Genomic DNA, 22,897 nt, shown 5'->3' on the forward strand with positions numbered 1-22,897 from the left:
TGGCATCTCAGCTGCTCTGAGACAGGGAAGGACGAGATCTGGGACTCTCCTCTCTCATTTGGCACCATCTGTTTCCTTTCTCCTTCCTTTCTGGAAAACTCTTTTCAGTAAACACAGAGAAATAAAACACCAGAAAATATATACAAGAGCAAAGTCATCTTTTCCTGAAATGCTGGCTTTTGGAGACCTTTGGTATCTGCAGGAAAGTCTCCAGTGATGCTTTTTCTTCCACCATTTGGAAGGTACTGGAAAAAAAATGAAGGGACGTGATGCTCCTTTCTTTACTACATCTGGGTGAGGTAAGGAGAGTCCGTGATTCCTTCTCTGGAAAGGCACTCAAACACCGTATTTCCCAGAGACCTAAAGTGTACCAGGAACACCATGGAGGTGAGGAGGATAAAGTCAAAAAAGCTGGAATTTCTGTGGGAGACTGCCTGGAGGTTCCCCGGAGTCATGGACATCAACTTACTTCACTTTGTACCCCTTGCCCAAAGCACGGTCCTAGCACACAGTAGCTGCTCCATAAATACTTGTGCATCCATTTTCTGTTCACGGAAAGCATTGTCTACCGCTGACCTAAAGGAGATTCTCTGCGTACAATCTAAGGAAGAGTTCGCTGTGTCCTTAAAGTTGCAATGCTATCTTTGGCCGGGGGAAAAAATAACCACCTCAAGACAGTAACGACACCTTGTTTCCCGGACGATGAGAGGCACTTTGCATGCATTAATTTGTATAATCCTTACAGTCATCATAACAACCCTGTGAAGTAGGCACTGGTCTTATCCTGTGGCACAGATAAGACACTAAGCCACATGGAAGTAAAACAACTTGCCTGGGGCTGTCACGTTGGGTCAGTTGGTTAAGCCTCCGCTCAGGTCAAGATCAGGGTCCTGAGATCGTGCCTCGAATCGGGCTTGGAGTTGGCTTGGGATTCTCTCTCTCTCCCTGACCTCCCCGGCCGCTCTCTCTTTCTCAGATAATAAAATCTTAAAAAAATAAAGATAAATGACAATGACGTGCCTCTTTGGATAGAAACTAGCTGAGAGGGCTTCTTTCTCATTTCCCAGACGGCAGCTGCCTGATCCCTCCAGAAGGAAACACAAGGAGGGAAAATTAAAACAGGGACTTTCATTTTTTTTTTTTTACTGCAATCCACAATAAAAAATAAATAAAGTTTACACCAACACCTCTTTATAAAACTAAAGGAAACGTTTGAGGAAACCATAATTATCCAAATTATATTTTTCATCATACTCTAATAGTTTCTTTAAGCTGACCACAATCCACTAATTTGATATCACAATGCATACTATTTAAGAACCCAAGACATGGGGCGCCTGGGTGGCTCAGTTGTTAAGTGTCTGCCTCAAGTTCAAGTCATGATCCCAGCGTCCTGGGATGGAGACCTGCTGAGCGGGAAGCCTGCTTCTCCCTCTTCTGCTTCCCCTGTCTCTTGCTGTACCTCTCTCTGTCAAATAAACAAATAAAATCTTTTAAAAAAATAAAATAAAAACCAGGGACAGATAGATCATAATTTTTTTTTAAAGATTTTATTTATTTATTTGACAGATCCAGCAGATACAAGTAGGCAGAGAAGCAGAGAGAGGGAGAAGCAGGCTTTCGGCTGAGCTCAGAGCCCGATGCAGGGGCTCAATCCCAGGAACCTGGGGTCATGACCTGAGCCAAAGGCAGATCCTTAACTGACTGAGCCACCCAGGCACCCCGATAAATTTTTTTAAAAAGCTGTATTCAGTAAGAGCCCAGCCCTAGGCCCAGCTTGGCTCTCTGAGCTCACTGTGTTTAAAGGATTCCCTCTGAATGTTCCCTTCTGGAGCAATTCAATTGCAATGTGTGTGGTAAGCCCAAAGCCCCCTTTAGGTCTCTCAGACCCTGGGCTTCTGGAAATCCTCCTCTGCCTGTCTTCTGGGTCACTTCTGGGTCACAATCCAGACTGCCATCTTAGATGGGACCCCTATCAGATTTATCTCCAGCCGTATCTGTACATCTGGTCCCTGAGAAGTACACACCACTGCTCCCTTCCCTCACCCCCTCTCTTGAGAGTGCAAGAGCCATGTTCTCTCTCTGCTCGGTTGTCCACAGCCGATCTAGCCACAGATTCTCATACAATCCTCACATCCTCCCTCCTGACCTAGGAAACACAAGCTCTCTGCTCGATGCAAACGAAAGGGGTCCAACAGAGTATACTGAGATCATCTCTAAATGAGCCTACACCGCCCCCCCCCAAGTCCACTCCCCTATAGGGGTAAGGGTGACCGACAGGACGGGCTTCTCCGATTTTCTCAGCACGACCTGGATTTTCTAGGACCTAGAATTGGAAAATGGGGTAGTTATTTTTTAAATTTTTAAATTTTATTTACTTTTAAACTTGACCCTTGATGGTCTCTTCCAAAAGTATAAAGGAAAGTTCCATACTCACATGATCTCACAGATGGGTGGGCTCCAGGTAAGTGGAGGGAATGGAAAGAGAATGAGCAAAGGCTTGGAGTCTGGAAGAGACAGAACTCGGGAATTTCTAGGGAACAGGAGTTGCCTGGGGAGTCTCCATTATGGCAGAACTCTGTGGGGAACAAGAGACAGAGGTCAGTGAAATAGCCAGAGGTAGCCTGAGCCGCTTGCTGGGGGTGGGGGGCTGAAGGCTAAAGTCCGGATACTTTGCCCTAACATGAGTCAACCCTCCTGGTGTGGTCTGGGACCAGGACCCCTGGCACAACCCTTTTCCTCCAGACTCCGAGACCTCCCTCCTATCCACAATGTGTCAATTGAGTTAATGCTTATGTGTTTGTCAACTTTCTGCCTTTTTGCTGTCTCGATTAAAAGTTTGATCTTAATTTTGCTAACTCTATTCTGTGCCTGAAACAGTCTAGCTTGACAAAGCAAGAGCCAAGCAAAGGATGAGCTGCCATGTTGTGCCAAAGCTGCTTGGCCGGTAGACCGGGGGATTGTTCCTGCCCACCACCCACAGTTCCCAGGGCCCCACGTACACAACTCCCATAGGGCTAAGCCCTAAGCGAAGACTGTTTCCCTCTTGAAATGGGTTGGACTCCAACAACTCTGAAACTTTCTTCCTACACAGCTTGAGTTGGACTGAGTTGATGTTTTCATTTCTTTATTTGAAGTATGGCAACAATATCTAACTAAGACGGCTTAGACTTATTGCGAAGAATGTTGAAATCAAGTAAGGAAAAGAACACTGAACTCCTGTTGCTACAACAGTTCAAATTCACCTCTGGTCAGTAGAGGGAATGTAACCACTCATATTTTGACTATGGTGAAACACAGGATCCTTACTCTTATTCTGAATGCTCGATGTGTACCCAGTTATCGATGTTTGACTTTTTTTTTAAAATCTATTTATTTGACACACACAGAGAGAGATCACAAATAGGCAGAGAGGCAGGCAGAGAGAGGGGGAAGCAGGCTCCCTGCTGAGCAGAGAGCCCAATGTGGGGCTCGATCCCAGGACCCTGAGATCATGACCTGAGCCGAAGGCAGAGGCTTTAGTCCACTGAGCCACCCAGGTGCCCCTCGATGTTTGACTTTTAAAACCATGCTCTTAAGAAAACCCAAGATATCCTCAGTGTAGTGAAGCTATGGCAGAAACAGGTATTTCATTATTATCCATCCTTTTGCAAGACTGGAAACAGGAATGAAGAAACTTTCAAGGGCAGGGAATCCAAGATAACACTTCCTTCCATCTTCTAAAACTTGGAAAGAAGTACTTAAACGAGTTCTGTAGGAAACGGTAGAGAACAGGTCTAGCTTGTCGGGCTCCGGGCCAGGGAATGTGCTAGTTTTGAAATATGGTGGAAATCTCAGGATAGTAGTATTAAGTTTTGTTGGATTTGGGAGAGAGTTGAAAACAAAACAAAAAATTTCATTTGACAGAAGTCTGTACTGGTTGGAGAACCTTTAATAAACTTGAAATTCCAGCAAATCTGCAAGCAAAACAACGTCCCAGGCAGCCGGAGAAAATGTTTTTTGAGTTCTCAGAAGCCTAAAGGGACCCTGAGATGAACTTGGACTTCCCACAAGTGACTCTGTTAGCAGCAGGTATTTGTTTACAGGGATCCAAGCAGAACCCACACCAGGGAATCTTCTCAGTGCCCCACAGGGAGTGTGACTCTTCTAGGACTTATATCCACCAGCTTCCAGAAGAGTGCTTACTGGCGCCATCTGGTTTGTGTCCAAAATGAAATTGACATTGTAAAAGAGAAAGTGGGCCTTGAGGGAGGAGGCGCAAGTGAGCTGAGCCATCCAAGCATTAGTTGAAGCATTTCTTAGCCACGGAGGCCTTTCATTGAATGTAAACCACAGAGGTAGAAGTTCAAAGTACTACCTTCAAGTGAGGAGAGGAGGGCAGAGATCCCCTTGCTGGCCCAGCCCCTGGTGCACCTCCAGGAAGCTCTAGGGCTCTTCCAAGAACACTCTGAAAATCGGGGTTCCCAAAAGTATCACTACTGAGAGGAACACTAGCCCCAGGCTTCCTGCAAATCAAGATAAAAGTGGAAACACTACAGATCGTGTATTTTTTTCCTTTATATAAAAGAAACAACAGGTTCTAGGAGCACGGCAGTGGTGCAGTCAGTTAAGCATCCAGCCCTTGGTTTTGGCTCAGGTCATGATTTTGGGGTCGTGGGGTCGTGGAATTGAGCCCCACATCAGGTTCACTGTGCTCAGTGCGGGATCTGCTTGAGCTTCTTCCTCTCTCTCTGCCCCTGCTAACGCGCGCATGCGTGTAGTGCTTTCTCTTTAAAATCTTAAAAAAAAAAAAAGGGTGTTTATCAGTCTCTCTAGAACATGATAATCTGGGGATGGGTGCAGGAGAGGACGAACAGCAGGTACTCAGATCGTTTCCTTCGAAGTTAGATAATGCAAGTGGAGACTTGTCTTTTTTTTTCTTACCATTCATTAACCCTCGTTATGTTTAGAGAATTCACTTCCCACTGCATCAGCCTTGATGGAAAAAGTGCCTCTCTCTGCAGGAGCTTAAATAGGTACACAGTTTTCCAGCCTACCCTTTTCCACTAACATGTGACCGAAGCTCGGCCAATCAGATGATAATCACAGAAAGATTGGGGCGTCCGGCTGGCTGGAGTGGCTGACACTCCATCTTGGGTGTCAGGGTCGTGAGTTTGAGCCCCATGCTGAGTGTAGAGATTAATTAACTGAGCCACCCAGGTGCAGAGGCTACTTAAATAAAAACTTCAAAAAAAAATTGTTAAATCACAGAAAGATGAGTCTTGGGCCATCGGGGCCAGCTACGTGACCGAGGCTCCGCTGGTGCTTGCTGGGAAGCTGGGGCACACTCGCTCTGCAGCAGTGGCACTGTCCTCGAGGAACCAGCTCTCATGTGATTTTGACCCCGGTTCTGCTCCATCTTTACCCAGCTCCATCTTACCCAGCGTCCAGCTTTCCTGTCCACCCTGAGTAACCCATCAGTCTTCTAAGTAACTTCACCTCCTGCTTAAATCAGCCAGGTTCCTTTTTGTTACTTGCAACCAGTTAGATTCCTAAGCAAAACGGTTAACATAAAAGGCTGGGTCTGCTGTGGGAAACACAGAAGATCATACAGTGCAGTTATATAATACTTGGATTTAACTTAAGAGAATTCAACTATAAGAAAGACTCACTGGCCAAGAGCATGAGTGAGAATAGAAAGATTCCTTTTGTTTAGTTATCCTTGCCTGTTCGAAATCAACCAAGGCTTCTACTGTCCCAGGAGGTGGCCCTGGCCAAGATGCAAAGTAACATAAAAGAATTAAATTTTAGGTTTGAGATTCAAAAAAACCCAGGCTTTAGCAATTTAAAGCTAAGAAGTGTTCATGGGTAGTTTTGACTTTTCTACCTGCCTATTGGCCACGCTTGCTGACACACCTAAGTGTTTCCTAAGATGAGGCTCTCCCACAGACAGCAATTGTGAGTGCTTAAGACTCCGTACAGGGACTGGCACGCACCCGTTCCCCACACCCTCCAGCAGCTCTGCTCTCCCCCTGTCCTGGGTGACCCATGGAACTGGTACTGGTTTTCAGCGCTGATCTTAGGAAATGGATCAAGACTAATCTGGAGGACGGCAGTTTGACAACTCAAATCTAGTTCCAAAGAAAATTTACAAGTATTTTATAGGTGATGCTTTTGTACCTTATTCACTCCCAACCCAACGGCTCACGTCTGTTTCGATTAGATGAGAGAGAGTGGGAGACGGCGGGGGGGGGGGGGGTAACGGGAAGGGAGAGAACAGGGGAGGAGGAGGCCCTCTATTTTAAGCTTCACACCAGGGTTCCTCTGTCCAGGCTTCTATAACAAAATACCCCAAGACTGAGTGACTTATAGAGGACAGAAACTTATTTCTCACAGTTCTGGAGGCTGGAAGTCTGAGCCAACATGGTTACGCTCTGGTGAGATGCTTCCTGGGTCGCAGACTGCTGACTTCTCCTTGCGTCCTCGTCCTCACATGACAGAAAGAACGAAAAGTTCTCTGGAGTCACTTTTTCTAAGGGCAAGCCCATTCATGACAGCTCTAACCCCGGCAGAGGTCCCACCTGTTCACACACTGGGTGCTAAGACTTCAACATATGAATTTGGGGAGGCGGGCACAAAAAATTAACTTCCCATCCAGTGCTGGCATCTTGTAATCATCTACAACTTCAACTAAAAGAGTAAACACATAAATTCACCTGAACACTCCAGATTTGAAGATAAGAATCACCACTTTAAATCCATGCCTATCCTCCCCAGGTTTTATTGGGAGGGGGTGTGATATTTATTCTCCTGACATTGATTTTACCTGTGTATCCATATATCAACTTACCAAGTCATGAAATTCAAATATGTGCAATTTGTTGTCAATCATACCCTAATAAAGCTATAATGAATTTACTTAAATTAATATATGGTGTTACATTAGTTTCAGGTGTACATCACACTGACTGATTCAACAATTCTGTACATTACTAGTGCTCTCCACCATTAAGTGCAGTCACCATCTGTAATCAGACCTTATTAAGTATATTCCCTGCGCTATACTTTCCATCTCTGACTTATCCTAGAACTGAAAGCTTGGACCTCTCTTAATCCCCTTTATTTCGTCATCCCGCACCTAACTTCTCTCTACCCAATTATTATTGACCCTTATTTTACCAGTTTTTTAACACTCATTTCTTTACACATATTAAAGTCATTTCAAATTCTATCTGATAATCCTTCTACCTGTCATGGTAGAGCTGGTCCTAGAATTCGTTTCTGCTCTTGCTTCTGATGGCATCTCTTTGCGGGGCACATTTATTTCCCAGCTCGGTCTCTGATGGTCAGACTGGATCTCCTCTGTCAGCCTCACGTCCATTTCCCAAGTCAGGGGAGTGGGGCAGGGGGATGGGGAGACAGGAAAAGGCTGGCACTTTTACCAGGAAAGCAAAACGGTCCTCCTAAGTTCTAAGCAATCTTCTGGCTTACGTCTCCCTGATCCCAGCTGTTACAACAGCAGCCGTAGCTGCCAACGCGTGAGCTCCCACGGTCCCCAGCACTGGAGAGGAGCGCAGGAAGAACACGTGTGTGTCCCCGCATACACTAGACACAAGCGGGAGTTCTGAGGGACTCTAGTCACCCAGACAGCAGAATCCTGTTTTGGAGCAGGAGTTATGGAAGGGAACTCAGACTTCTATTCCTCCGGCTCTTAGGACTAAAAATATAATGGGGACCCTCACCCTCAGAAAGTAGGCTTTTGAGAACTGACACCCTATGAACTGGGGCACCCGGGAGGCTCAGGTGGGTTAAGCATCTGACCCTTGATCTCGGCTCAGGTCGTGATCTCAGGGCTGTGGGATCCAGCCCCGTGTCTGGTTCTGGACTCAGCGTGGAGTATGCTTGAGATTTTCTCTTTCTGCCCCTCTCCCAGCTTGCGCTCTCTAAATAAATAAAATCTTAAAAGAAAAAAAAAAAAAAAAAGAACAGAATGCTCTCCCAATAAACCTGTGCTGCAGGCATCAATAGGGGCTTGTCGAGGCAAAGCCCCTGGTTCTAGAACTACTATGCACGCAGGTTCCCCCTCCAGCCGCATCTCGCCAGTCAGGCCCTCAAACACACCCGCAAGGGACCGCCAGGCGGCCAATGAGGAACCTACCCACAGGCAAACTGACACGGGGGAAGAAACATCACTTAGATAAGATTTATTTCAAGGCCTGAAATCAGATTAATCAAAAATGGTACTACTGCCATTTCTTATAATACATACTTAATATAAAACTTTAAGAAGTGTAGACACTATTGGCTCTTACACCTCACAATATACGATTTTCAAATTGTAAGGTGACAATATCAAACTTCACACATTTAATGAGGACATAATTAGCAGCGGGCTATTCAAACACAAACCTGTTTTTACACTTTCCATGTATGTTTTTATTTTTGCTTTCTAAAGCCACTAATAACTGTGGCTTCTTTCAAGTATAGCATCTCTAACGTTAAATTATGTTTTCTCAATCTTTTTATAAAAGAAAGTCACATACAATCTTGTTTGCTGTAAATTCATAAACCAAAAGCAAAACACAATCCAGCTAAAGATATCCATGCTTCCCCTTTCTCTGGATGTTTTAGGTGTTTTTCCAAATACTTTTATTTTTCTTAAAATCTGTTCTCTATGCAGATCAGGGAAAATGATTTATAACGACTTACTTTTAAAATGACCTTCTTCATACTTCTGCTCTCCTTCCCCACTCCAAATCTGGTGCTTAAGTGAACAATAATGCCACGTACTGTTTCAGAGGCCCAAACAATCTGTAATCTTAATCTCCTAAATACCCAATTTCAACTTTCTGCCAAATCAGAGTCTCAAGTAGCCGAAAATTATTTGTCAGGAGGAAGAAAAAATGCATAGTATGAGGATTATGTAACTAAAACCTAATTATTTATGCCTTTCCCCCAAGCTACAAGCACTGTTTAGCATTGAATTACTACATTGTGCGTACACAGCTCCAACAGTTTACATTTGCTCAGGAATATGTAATTACATTAAAAATAAATAACTTTCATAATTTAATTGGCTCTTAAATGGTTTCCCCAGGGGGAAAAACAAATGTTTTGTGTTCTTTAAGAAACTGGTATATATAAATGAATGGCTGTGTGCTCAGTTAAACTTGAGGAAACCTAATGAAGTTTTGGTGTATTTTTCCTAAAATGCAATACAGGTATGCACTTAATCACTTTATATAGTGAAGGGATGGAATGGTAGAGATAGATGCAATCTTTTGTCTAAATGAACAGTTAGTTGTAGGGCATTCTAAATGGGATAGGAAAAAAAAAAGACATGGACAATTTTCCAAGGGAAAAGAACCAAAGTTAAGAAAAATATTGAACATCTGCTCTTAAAACGAAGAAGTGTCATACAACACAAAAATGAGAGCTAGAGATTAGAAAAGCACTCATTTTACTGCTTCAGGAGGGAAACAAACAAATGATGAGAGGGAATCTAGACCAATTAGAACTGAGGCAGCTGTAAAACAAAATGAACACAAAGCAATGATCTGACCTCATAAAGGAAATGACTAACCATAATGAAACTTCACACAAGAGAGAAAAAAAAATTCATATGTCTACATGTTTGCAACAATATATTAATGCACAAAATATCAAAAATATAAAGTCTGGATTTTTCCCCTTCGGTTTATAATCAACTCTCACACCTCTGTTGAATACATTTACTTTGCTAAGCCTGCCCTACTGAGCAGTACACACAACACAAGTATATATGTACTAGTGGGCACCATGAGAATTACTAGTTCTCAAATCTCATGACTTGCCTTTTTACCCATACTTATATACATTTTCATTTCCATTTTAAGACACTTAAGACCTTTCTAGTGGTACATTTTAATCAACATATTACATCAAAAAGAATCCTGATCTTTAAAATGAATCACTTTAGTACTATAGCATGATGGGTTTGATTTGAATGGTTGAAACATAACGTGGTAAAGACACTGTACTGTTTAAACTAATTCACAGCTGTAAGAAAATGTCTGATTTTCAAAATATAATGACAGAGAAGTTGTGAGCAGTAAAATATTAGAAAACAGTAAATGAATAAATAAGAATAAGGTGATTTGTTTTTTATCAGTGGCCATTCATTATTTTGCCTTTAGGAACCTGGAAGAAATTGTCTTCTTTGAATTTCAAATGTTCTGGTAAATCTAGTCGTTTCTTAGCTTCCTCAATATCAGCTTGAATTGCTGAAATAAGGGACTCTGCAGAGAAAACAGAACAGGGAAACGATGAAAAACTGCTGCTACACTCTTACTACCCCTTTGCTTGGACTCCTAAAAACCCGCAGGCTGGCAGTGTCTTTAGCACAGAGCAGCTACACAGTAAATGTTTGTTTCATCCCTTCTTCCAGACTTAAGTAAAAGTCAATGGTCTACAAAAGACGTACCTGATCTTCTTGCAATTTCTTAGAGAAGGGCATTAGCACGAAGCTATGTCACAAATACCAAATGGAACAAATACTCATGATCAAGCCTCTTCGGTATCCACATTTATCAAATTCTACAGTAGAACTGAAACAGCCACCCTATACTAACATACTTGATACCACTTGCTTCAAGTACTGATTTAGTTTCTTACACGTCAAGCACTGCAAAGCAACGATTACTCCTCTCAGTATTCATTCTCACTTATTCCTTAAAATATGAGAAGGAAAAAGATTTCACTAACTTCACACTGTTGGGAGAGAAGCAGCCAGCCTGGTGGGTTTGAATCTAGGCCCCACCACATACTGATGGGACCCTACGCAAATTACTTAACCCCTCTCTGCCAATTTCCTCACCTGTGAAAGGGGCAAAAGAATTCCTCATATGTTTTGGTGGAAGTGAAACATGTAAGGCACAGAATAAATGCTCGAATGTTCTCTCTCCTGCCATGCTGTTACTGGGAGAAGCAGCAGAAATAGCTGCAGTAGTACTTCAGAAGACCGAAGCACAACTTACCTAAAGAATCAAAGTTCTTTTCCGGTCTTAGGTAGCCAACAATGGCCACATTGAGGATCTCCCCATAAAAGTCCTCTTTGAAGGTATGCATGATATGAGTTTCCTAGAATTAAGAAACGTGAAAAAGATTACCATGAAATTACAGAGTATCTGAAATTTGAAATATATCTCCACATTTATGGTGGGCATAACTTAAATGTAACAATCAACCCTTAATAAATTTTATTTTGATTTTATTTTATTTATTTATTTTTTTTTTTTTAGTGCAAAAAGGTGATTTTATTAAAGCATGGGGACAGGACTCCTGGGCAGAAAGAGCTGCTGCAACACTTAATAAATTTTTAAAGACAGGTTAAAATCTAAGTGCAGTTTTTTCCCAAATTCTTTCATCAGTTCTGTTCCTGCCCCTGACCTTACATATAAACATTATAACTAAGTAAGGCAGATGTTATGCCACAAATCTGGTATGATTTGCTGTTTGTATACTAAAAAAACAAAAAAAACAAAAACAAAAACAAAAGTTGGGGGGGCACCTGGGTGGCTGAGTTGGTTAAGCATCTGCCTTCAGCTCAGGTCATGATCTTGGGCTCCTGGGATGGAGCCTCATGTTGGGCTCTCTGCTCAGCATGGAGTCTGCTTCTTCCTTTCAATCTCCCTCTGTGTTCCTTCTCTCTCAAATCAAATCTTAAAAAAAAAAACACAAACTAACATGCAGGGGTGCCTAGTTGGCTCAGTTGGTGGAGCACACAACTTGATTTCAGGGTTTGAGTTTGAGCCCCACACTGGGTGCACCCACACTGGCAGAGATTGCTTTTATTTTTAAATAAAATCCTTAAAAAAACTAACATGCAAAGTGATTAAGTCTTATCAAGGCAAAAAAAACCATAAAAAGCAAAAACAAACACCCATGTCAAGACACTGCCAAGTAAGGAGCAAAGTGTTAAGAGTTGTTACTATTAAAAGAACCATTTCTAAGGTTAATCAGGATCCATATGTCTGTGACACACACCATGTTACGGAAACGTGTGAGGGTTAGGCAGAGCTGAAGATGGACATGCAGGCAGAAGAGCCAATGTAGGATCCTGATCAAGGAATGATGTTGACAAATGGGTACAGGACAGGTTGAAGCAAAACGGTGGAGGAGGTAGATGATAATCTGCAATCCAAATTCTAGAGACTGGGCTAGGGTGGATGCAGAGAACTTTAAACCATCTAGAAACGTGAAACTTAAGAGACAGAGGCATATTTTGTGCAGGACTTTAGAAAATCTAATACATGAAGTGATACTTAAAACAGAAACATCAACACTGATCCTTACAAAACATCACCAAGAAAAATGGTAAAGATGTCTACTCTTCCTAAATTCACCTACATATTTCATGCCACCCCTGTCAAAATCCTAGTTTTTTTGCTTTTTTAATGATGGAAAGTATCAAGTGATTCCAAAATTTGTAAGGAAATGTGGAAGGTTGAAATTATCCCTCCAAAATCTTGAAAACAGAAGTAGAGGACTTACACAGTTAGATAGCAAGACCTATTATAAAGGCTATAGAAATAAAGACAATGTGGTAATGACCCAAAGACAGACTAGGAAACCAAGTCTGTATGAGTACATTTTAGACTCACACATATAAAGTCACAGGGTTTATGATCAAGGTGACAGTGCAGCACGGTCATGAAAAAAATGGTATTTCAATAAATGGGCAGACTCAATATCCATATGGGAAAAAATTAATTTTGACCCTTACTTTGCCCCATACTCAAAAACCAATTTGATGAGAAAAGTTTAAGCCAAGTTCTTAGAAGAAAACGAAGAAGAGTATCGGAATGACCTAGAGTAGGCAAGGTTTCCTTAGATGGGCTATTAAAAGGCACTAACCATTAAGAGAAATGATGAATTAGATTATATTAGCATTAAGAACCTCTGTTCTTCAAAGACACCACACCATTACAACAAACAAAAAAAAAACCAATAGAGAAGGCAACAATATTTGCAATACATACGACAACAAAGCAATCAGATCTCGGACATACTAAGAACTTTTTAAGTTAATTAAAAGAACCAATCCATTTTTTTTTTAAAGGGGAAAAGACTGAAACAGGCACATCATAGATGTCCGATATTGGCAACCAAAGAAAAAAATAAAACCTGAAAAGTCTGAACCTCCTACCAATAGAAAACTGAGTTTCTTCTAATTCTGGCAGGACTTGGGCTTGCTACAGTCATAGTCCTGTTACCTGAAATTTGTCATAGAATAGCTTTCCCTCTCCTTTTCATTTCCTCCCCATCTACAGAAAATGATTTTGTATTCTCTCAGTAGTTCTTTTCCTTATCTATTCCAAATAATTCCCACATCCTTAATACTCAAAAGCAAGAAATCCTGAACACAATGTTAAGCAATTCTGGGCCATTTGTACAGTTTGTACCAGAACTTAGCCCTATGGTTTTCCAACTGTGACACGCTTCTGCAAACTCTTCAAGGACTAAATTTAGATCTACTCTGTTTTTCCACACACTTAACCTGATCAAAATCCAGCCCTATCTAGCATATTAAGCTCTTAAGTGGCATGGGTACTGCGAAAAGAACAGAAGAGTACACCTTCCAAGTAGTTTAAGGGGGGGGGGGGCATCATCTTGCAATTTTATTAGACAGCACCATCTATGGAGTAAGCAGTTCTATCTCAGCAGCGTGAGCAAGTAATTAAAGGGTGAAGGAACCATATTAACTGTAGCAAGCGCAACTTCATCTCTCAAACATGCTCTTAAGTAATTCGTTTGTTTTTTTAAGGGGGAATGTAGAAGAGGGAAATAGAGAATCTGAAGCAGACTCCTTGCCCAGCACAGAGCTGACAAGGCACTCGATCTCACCATGTTGACATCATGACCTGAGCCGAAATCAAGAGTTGGACGTTCAACCCACTGAGCTACCAGGTGCCCCAAGTAATTCACTTTTGTCTCCAGTGGAGATAAACACATGGACAGCTATGAAAATTAATATTGCAATTATGGCTTGAAACTCCACTTTTTATTTTCTATGTGATTTAAAAAATAAATGCATAAAAAATATTACTGTTTTTATTGGGCACACAACGTATATGGATGTAATTTGTGAGTTTTTATGTACTATTAAACTGTCATAAATCCAAAATAGATTTTATAACTGTAGAAAGTCACATGCACTCCTCGCGGTAACCACAAACACACATACACAAATTCTATAGAAAAGACACAAAAGGAAATAAAGGAATCAAAATGTGTCACTACAAAAAAAAAATTAAACAAAAGGTAGTAATGGAAGAAATAACAGACAAAAAAGCTGTAAGGCCTATAGAAAACAGCAAAATGGCAGAAGTCCCTCCTTATCAGTCATTAGCTTAAATGTAAATGGACTGAACTTTCCAATGAAAAGGCAGAGATTAACAGAATGATCAGAAAGCACAATCCAATTATACTCCCCCTTTGACAAGGGACTCACTTTATTTTGTAAGAGATTCACTTTGAAAGTCAAAGGATGAAGAGTTAATCCAAACAGTAACTCAACACTTCACTGGAAAATCCTTCAAGAAAACTGCCAAAAATTCTAGTAATTTGGACTATGTTGAGTACCACTGATGATTTCTATGTGCATCTAAAACCGAGTATTACGTTAAATTATTACCCCGTTTCCAGAGACAGTCCTAAATATAATGCTTACCATAGACTTTTTTGTATTCTTGTAGTATGGGTTCCATCCTATGCTCACCACCATCTTATGAACGTCTCCACTTCCAACACTGGCCCAGCCATAATAAATGCCAGTGGATACATCGGCTGGAAGATTATCAACTACTTGTTCCGGAAAGTTAGCTAAATAACAAATAAATATTCTGAGTGTTAACAGTTTCATAGCAAATATTTATAAAAATCGCACGAAGGCTAACCTACATCATTCCGCTCTTAAGTTTCCTGGAATCCTGCCTATGACTACGAATCCCACCGTTCCATAGTCTGGCATGGGCTTTTTTCCTCCTCTTCATGTGGCAAAGTTAAGAACAATTAAATGTATACAACTCTCCAAAAAACAAAAACACCGACATACACACTCTTGAAGTAGATGAAAACAGGTGCATGAACAGCTGTGTGTTGTGTTTATTCCCCCCACCCCTACCCAGACCTGGTCTTTCTTAAGGAGGTTCAGAAGCTCTTCAAACGATTCTTATTTTCAAAATAAACACGGCTAGGTCCCAAACTCAAAGACCAGGGACAACCCTGGTATGTATTTTTAAGAATGAATTACTCACACAGTCAGGTCCTGACTACTGAAACCGATGTAGACAGACCAAAAAAAGATACCTGATTCTCATCCAGTTGCTAATCAGACGTACAAAGAAAACAAAAAAATTGGAGATTTTAAAACCAATCTGGTTCAACATTACGTTTCCTAATGGGGATGGCGCGTGCCATGCCTGGCAGCTCTAGCTTGGTTGGATAAAGAGGCGGGAAAGGGGGATCCCGAAGCTCAGCTCGGCTTTCTGCCCTCACCCCCGCTGCAGCCCGATCCCCGGTAACCCCCGAGCGTGGGTAAGGACGGCTTCCTCAATCTGACCAAAGGTCCTCCGGCTCAACGAAGCAAGAACCGAGCGAAGGGAAGGGCGTCACCTCTGCCGGCAGCCCCAAGTCCCGCGTCTGACGTCCCACTGGACCCAAGCCCGGGAGCCGAGGCGGGGAGAGGGGGCCCCGCGACCTCCGGCGCTCACCTGTGGGGATGCCCAGCTGCTTGGAGCCGCGGCCGAAGCCCCGCACCACCTGGCCGCGGCAGAAATACGGCAGGTGCCTCATGACTCCGTCCGCTTGGGGCTCGGGCTGCGACCCGGTCTGCAGGTCCGGCGAAGCCGCCGTCGAAGCGGTGCCCGGAAACCCCGGACCGGACGGGGAACACGAGCAGGAGCTGGGCTGATGCCCGAATTCCCCCGCGGGCGGCCCGGAGGGCAGGCGCTCAACGGGCCAGCAGGCGCCCGACGACACGCCTCACCGCACTGAACCAACACAGAACGCCTAGCGACTAAAACCCTGCGGCCGCCCCGGAACCCGGCGACGGCGAATATAAATGCGGACGTGGGTGGGAGCGCCGTGGGTCAGCGGGGAAGGGCTTGAGCCCGCCCAGCGCCGCAGGCCTGCGCACACTTCCTCCGCCAGAGACCTCGGAGCCCGCTCGGCTTCCGTAACCCCGCCCCCTGCGTGGCCCCGCCCCCAGCCGTGGTCCCGGAAGCGCCGCTCCTGTGCTTCTCTGGGGGCTCGGGGCGCTGGAAGCGGTGGCCGGAGTTCGTCTTTCATCTTGTTGGCTGTGCAAATACCGCTCTCGGACCATCCCGAGAGTTTCTTTCCCCCTCCTCCTTTTTGTGACGATCCTGACGTCATAGACGTTCTTCAGCTTCTTGGCAACCGCGAGCTCGATGGTCATTCGTCATCCTTTCGTTCTTTACACGTTTATTAAAGTTCCAAAAATCCAGCTCCCAGATCAGCGCTTCGTGGAGGGTTTAACTGTCTGCGGGAAACGGCCCTCGTCTGCCCCAGCGCGCCTGACCGCGGTCTGAAGTTCTGCGGGAATGCGAGCGCCGAGGAAGCAGGCTCTGGTGTACCGCGGCAACCCCGGCGACTGGCGCGAGGTCGCAGTAACGCAGTTTTCTCTCCGGAGGGGCGCAGCCGCCTGCCTAACCCTCCCTCCGGGAAGTCAGCAAAGCCGACAAAAGGCGTCCTCTGTACCGCGGGGCCAGTCTGTGGGCCTCCTAACCCTCGATGCTGTAAACATCACGTAGGGAAGCAGCTCCGGGGAAATTTCGAGAAAATCACAAGGGTCGGTCACAAGGTGCACCCTCGCGTTCTTGAGAAGAAAGTTGTCATTGTTCTCTTCGCTTTTCTCTGTGAATCTGTGTGAAATCCTGTCCAGACTTTGCAGTCCCTTGTACCTTACATGTATGTACCTATGACAGTGCTTACCCAATGTTAAAATTACATCCTGTCTGTCCTGGTACCAAAGGGGTCATTGTTGGCAAGACCGTCATATGTCCCTAAGACGAGTGTAGCGCGTGGTTCATAGCAGACACTCCGTGTATTTGCAGAAAGAACGAATGAAGAGCCCAGAGTGTGCCAAACACAGTGCAAGGTGCTGGGGATGCAAAGGGGGACCGAGACAAGTTCTTGGCCCTCGGGGACTCAGTTTAGTGAGAGAGACGGACTGGTCAGCCTGACTCCAGTGCTCTGCTCTCAGTATTCCCAACAGAAGGCCCGACAAAGTGCTTGGAAGGCAGCAGCCCAGCGAGCAGACCTCACAGAAAAGGCTCGTTGTGTGGTTAATAGTTACGAGCACAGGTGGTTGAGCTAGATAAGCCAGGGTTTGAAGACAAGCCTTGCCTCATTTAATTGCTGGGTGACCTTGGGCGAAGCACGCTGTCTGAATCTCAGAGTCTGTATCAACTAAATGGGAATATTAATAATTTTGTGGGATTTAAGTGAGCCAGTGGATGTACAGCACTTAACAAATTGCCTGGCCTGTTGTAAAAATTATCACCATCATGGATGTCTTCAGTGATACAGCAAATGGAAAGGCCTGGAAGGTAAGAGCCTGATAAAGCAGACCTCTACACCCCAGAGTTCCAAGGAGGTATGGGAATGAAATGAAATAAGATAATTAAATGAGTCATGAGAAATAAATGAGGAGGGGTTGTTTTAAGAATGAAATGAGATAATGCTAGGTAATTTACATACTATCTTATACAATCCTCACATTAGTTTTGGAGGAAAGAATTAACCCCAATTTATAAAGAGTGAAAAGGGAATTTTGGAGAATTCCTAAGATGGAGCATTTAGGCCCCCATTTTTTTTTTTTTTTTTAATGCTGTTGTCTTTTCAGCTCAATTACTGTGTAATCAGCAGAAGCTATGGAAGGGAGCAGCCTGATCCTTTTCCACTCCTGCTCGATAACCCTCGGTGACTCCCCCATCACTTTAAAAATAGCCTCTCAAGGGTTCCCTTCAATCTACCATTGAGTTTTATCCCTAAAGTACTTTACTACTTAAATCAGACCTCTGTGTAGAGGCTGCTTTTAGGCAAATAGGCATAGAAGGGGCCCACAGCAAGCACCTGGCTGGATACAGGCAGGTCCATGGGGAAACCTCAAAATATCCACAGGCCCTAACTGACCAATGAACTACTTACTTACAACCAGGCACAGTTACCAAAAAAGGGGAAATTCCTATGTCATCCTACCTCCTCACCTTCCCCCTTTAAATGCAGCCCCCTACCCATGGCCTCCTTGCAAACAGCCTCTCCTGTGTGGTCCTACTCACCACTGGCTTCCACCCAGTGGATCACTGCCCCACATTTGGGGCCCTGTCTAATCAGGAGAAACATCATGTTTTGACACCACACCCTGCACTCCACCTCACTAGCCAAAGAACAGGCTTGCAACAATTCAGGTGATTGTTCTGTAGCCTGTAGGGTACAGCCTTCTTCCCAGTCATTTGACTGCAAAAAGACACTACCCAGCATTCATAGTTCCCATTGTATACATAAATCTACAATTGAAAGGGTGTGTGTGTGTGTGTGTGTGTGTGTCTCAAACTTAGTGCTTTTAACTAAGTATTCAAAATATGTCTTCTATTTCTGTGTCTGAGCTGTTATAACAGTATCCTTTCTGCTCCTGAGCCAAGAGCCTGCTTCTCTGGTGTTGAGTTGTCTCTCTGCAGGAAGAAAGACCACAGGTAGTAATTGGGAATGAGTAGAACCGAGAAGGCATGAAGGGAAGAGAGACAAGGCCCACTCTATGGAAACAATAATGAAATGAGTCTAAAGAACTCTTAAAATTTGGCAGTAAGTAAACAAACAACTCAATTAAAATGTGGTCAAAAGATCTGAACAGACACCTCACCAACGAAGATATCAAGATGACTAATAAGTGTATGAAGTTGTTCCACATCGTGTGTCATCAGGGAATTACAAATTAAAACAATAAGATACTGGGGCACCTGGCTGGCTCAGTTAGAAGAGCATGTGACTCGTGATCTTGGGGTTGTGATTTTGAGCTCCATGTTAGGGTGTAGAGATCACTTAAATAAATAAAACTTAAAAAACACAAAATAATAAGATACCACCACACATGTATAAGAATAGTCCAAATCCAGAACACTGACAATGCCAAGTGCTAGCGAGGATGTGGAGGAGCAACAGGAACTCTCATTCATGCAGGCGGGAATGCAAAACAATGCATTTTGGAAGACAGCTAGCGGTTTCTTACAAAACCACCATATGAGCCAGGAGTCATGCTCCTCGGTATTTATTCAACAGAGTTAGAAAAGTATGTTCACACAAAAATCCGCTCCAGCTTGCCAAAACTTGGAAGCAACAAAGATGTCCTCTGGTAGGTAAATGCATAAATAACTTGTGGTATATCCATATAACATGATGTTACTCAGCAATAAAAAGGATCAAGCCATGAAAACACATGGAAGAAATTGAAAGGCATATTATACCAAGTGAAACAAGCCAACCTTGAAAGCCTATGTATGAATGATTCCAATTATATGTCATTCTGGTGGGGCTAAACTTTGGAGATGATAAAAAGAGCAGTGGTTGCCAAGGGTTAGGAGGAAGAGACCAAGAAGTAGAACCACAGAGGATTCTTAGGGCAGTGAAACTCTTTGGTGCTGTTGATGACGATGATGGCTATGTGACATCATGTATGTGTCAAAAAGCATATAATGCTACAGCATGAAGAGTGAGCCCTAAGGTAAACTATGAACTTCAGTTAATGATGATTTATCAGTATTGGCTTATCAGTGATAACAAAGGCCCCACAATAATGCAAGATGTAAATAATAGAGGAACCTGGGGGACAAGGAGGAGGTGGAGAAAGGGCCACATGGGGGAAATCTTTCTGCTTTCCATTCATTTTTTTGGAACCCTGAAACTGCTCTAAAAAAATAAAGTCTATGTTTAAGAAATGCATCTAAAAGTGACTGACCTTTAAGTCTGACATCAGAGGTCACAGCCTCCATATCTAAGCACTCACCAAGTGTCCCATGACCCATCTTTCTCCCTCGCACCTGCTGAATCCAGGTCACCGCCTCTCACCTACCCACTAGACGCAGCCTCTTTTCCATTCTCCCAGCCTTAGATTTGACCCCATAGAACCCCAATCAGTTACCTGAGGTGCAATGACATTTCTCACATGCCATTCTGATCAAGCCATGCCAGTGGCCTTCCATGCTTCTCATTGCCCTAGGGTAAAGTCTAAACAAAACAATTATCCCTCCCTCCCCTGCTTCTGCCTTCATGCCTCTCCTGAACTTTTGCAGGCCCTCTGACACACTGCTGGGCCTTTGCACAAACGGGCTTCCTAGCATGAACCAATGCTACAGTGGACCGGAGAGGCGGGAGAGCCCCCATGAATCAGGGGAGCTAGAACGTGCTTTCCAGAGATAAGCCTTGAGCTGGACCCTCAAGATAGCTGTGAATTGGCTAAACAGGGAGGAGGCAGGAATGGTGTCAAGCTGGAGCAAGCTGCCTTAGTCTCCTTCCTGAGGCAGGAATGTGCACTGTGCACAGCAGGGTAGGAAGATTCTACACGATGTGACAGAGATCTGGAGTAGGTAAAAGGGGACCCCGGCTTTACCACTTCTTTAGGCACCTCAATTCACCTCTATGTACCCCAGTTCCGGACTGTAAGATGGGACTACTAACACTGGCCACCTCATAGAGCACTGGAAAGACTTCAGAGTTAATATGTGAAAAGCCACTAAAGTGTCTCATGCATAGTAAGGCTTTGGTATTAGCTATGCTATTAAGATCACCTGTTGGGTATTGAGGTGCATAACAATGAATTCTGGAACACTGAAAAGAAATTTAAAAAATAAATAAAAATTTAAAAAATAAAAAATAATTTTAAAAAATCACCTGTTGGTCTGTCGTAGAGAATTTATTATAAACAGACCACAGTACAAATGAGCTGGTTGAGGCGTACAGTGTCTTCAGAATTCCCCCCGTGAAAACAGACATGTAAAATCTCACACGGAATCCTTATATGAAAAAGAAGCAAAAGTATTTTATTGCCTCAAATGTATTTTGGAGTTTGAACTTGGAAAATTTCCTTTATAGGGTATAAATTTCCTCCATGAGGGCATACGACCATGCTGACAGCCTCAAACACATTCAACTTGGGATCATATCCCTGTATATGCTTTTATAACATGACCAATGCAATATTATTTTAATATTATCTTAATATATAATATTATTTTAATAATATTGTGGAAATGAGATTGATAAAATATTTACATGGAAATTTGGAACAAATATTCTGAAACCTCTAGAAGCACACAGTTTGCAAATTACCAATCTGGCCTACCATTTTGCAGAAAGGGAAACTGAGACCACATAAGCCTGGGACTTGATAAACCCCAAAGAATGGAAGAATCTATGAAATACCAGGAAGCCATCCTGTCCAGAATTCAGCCTTCAACAGTGGACCTAAGATCACCCTTTCTGTGAGAGTTAACTCATCTCCTGGTCTTCTAGACTCATCTATCCCATAACAACCCATAACGAAATGTTTGTTTAGGTGAATAAGTGCAACCCTCTAGGAACCTGGGTGGCTCAGTTGATTGAGCATCCTTCTCTTGGTTTTGGCTCAGGTCAGGATCTCAGGGCTGTGAGACCGAGCCCTGCCCCTCCCCTTTTTAGGCTCCATGTTCAGCTGGGAGTCTGCTTAAGATTCTCTCCCACTGTCCCTTCCCCTGCTCTCACATGCATGCGCGTGCTCTCTAAAATAAAATAAAATAAAGTAAAATAAAACACACCTTGCAGTAGAAATGGACAATTATCAATAGTACTAACAAATAAATTTTATATGTTTTTGGACCATAAACATAATTTTATCTTCTAGCCAAATAGGACATGAATATTTCTAGAAGGTCAGACCCTAATTTCAGGCCAGGTCTGGAGGCCAAGAGCTGACCTGAAAAATCAGGTTTAGAAAAATTCACTCCTTCACTCACCGTGCTGCTTCAATAGGGTACACTCCAAATAGAGACTGGGATGATTACTCATGTTTTTTTCATACAGTCCACTCAGATTTGAGTATCCACTGCTCTTTATGATTTTCCTGTACTTTTTCTTAGTGAATAATTATTCCCTCTGTAATTGGGACAAATACCGTTTTAAATTCTCCCCGTGAGGAAAAACAAAACAAAACAAAAACAAAACAAAACCCAAACCAAGAACTAGAACAGTTCCATTCCTCGTGCACCCACAAGGGGGCAGGCTACCACCTTGCTTTTCCCTTGGTAGACGTTTGCCATGAAAAATGCAAACAAAAATTCAAGTTAAGGAACTGCACTATACACTGGAGAATTCTATATGCTCTGGAAGACTTTGGCTTACTCACTGCTTCATGCACTTGGACTTGGCTCCTCAGTGACTCATGACCATGGCGATGTCTCCTCCATAACAGAAGTATTTGGTAACAGATTGTTTTAATTTGAAAAGTTATGATTTTTGAAGCTTCCTTTGAATCTATATTTCATTAAGAATTATGGGGTAGGGGCACCTGGGTGGCTCAGTGGGTTAAAGCCTCTGCCTTCGGCTCAGGTCATGATCTCAGAGTCCTGGGATCGAGCCCCGCATTGGGCTCTCTGCTCGCTGGGGAGCCAGCTTTTTCCTCTCTGCCTGCCTCTCCGCCTACTTGTGATCTCTCTCTGTCAAATAAATAAATAAAATCTTAAAAAAAAAAAAAAAAGATGAAGTGGAAAAAAGAAACCAGAATTATACAGTGAAAGAATTGAGACTTCTTTCCCATCAATAAAACATTTGAAATTAAATATTTGGTGCGATAATGGTATAGAACCAGAAAATATGCCAGAAATTTCTA

The 22,897-nt window shown here is 43.2% G+C and overlaps 1 protein-coding gene and 2 long non-coding RNA genes across 4 annotated transcripts in view; 1 reads left to right on the forward strand and 2 right to left on the reverse strand.

Moving 5' to 3' along the window:
• Positions 1-1,534: 1,534 nt before the first annotated feature.
• Positions 1,535-4,907, reverse strand: LOC309845960. Of its 2 annotated transcripts, XR_014301623.1 has the most exons (3): positions 3,003-4,907; positions 2,438-2,578; positions 1,535-2,326 (listed from the first exon to the last, which is right to left on the reverse strand). It is a non-coding gene; the product is annotated as an uncharacterized lncRNA (long non-coding RNA). The 2 variants fall into 2 exon arrangements; XR_014301624.1 differs by having other exon boundaries at positions 2,438-4,907.
• A 3,261-nt stretch (positions 4,908-8,168) lies between these two features.
• Positions 8,169-17,275, reverse strand: RFK (riboflavin kinase). Its single transcript, XM_082694500.1, has 4 exons — positions 15,732-17,275; positions 14,690-14,841; positions 10,995-11,097; positions 8,169-10,256 (listed from the first exon to the last, which is right to left on the reverse strand). Exons 1-4 carry the CDS (start codon positions 15,811-15,813, stop codon positions 10,126-10,128), a joined length of 468 nt encoding a protein of 155 aa, XP_082550626.1. The 5' UTR covers positions 15,814-17,275; the 3' UTR covers positions 8,169-10,125.
• Positions 17,276-17,443: 168 nt separating this feature from the next.
• LOC309845956 overlaps positions 17,444-22,897 on the forward strand; it is a 32,623-nt gene continuing 27,169 nt past the window's right edge. Inside the window, exon 1 of the long non-coding RNA XR_014301619.1 lies at positions 17,444-17,588. This is a non-coding gene — a long non-coding RNA (uncharacterized lncRNA). The remainder of the gene's footprint in view (positions 17,589-22,897) is intronic.

This window comes from Mustela nivalis (assembly GCF_964662115.1).
Source record: "Mustela nivalis genome assembly, chromosome: 13".
Classification (NCBI taxonomy): domain Eukaryota; kingdom Metazoa; phylum Chordata; class Mammalia; order Carnivora; family Mustelidae; genus Mustela; species Mustela nivalis.

What these genes read in the sequence shown, in the direction of transcription:
- RFK (XM_082694500.1), bottom strand. Translation starts at nt 15,813, where the DNA reads ATGAGGCACCTGCCGTATTTCTGCCGCGGCCAGGTGGTGCGGGGCTTC. An exon ending in GCAGCTGGGCATCCCCACAG is followed by an intron (nt 14,842 to 15,731) that starts GTGAGCGCCGGA and finishes TTTGTTATTTAG; the next exon opens with CTAACTTTCCGGAACAAGTA. An exon ending in AGAATACAAAAAAGTCTATG is followed by an intron (nt 11,098 to 14,689) that starts GTAAGCATTATA and finishes TCTTAATTCTAG; the next exon opens with GAAACTCATATCATGCATAC.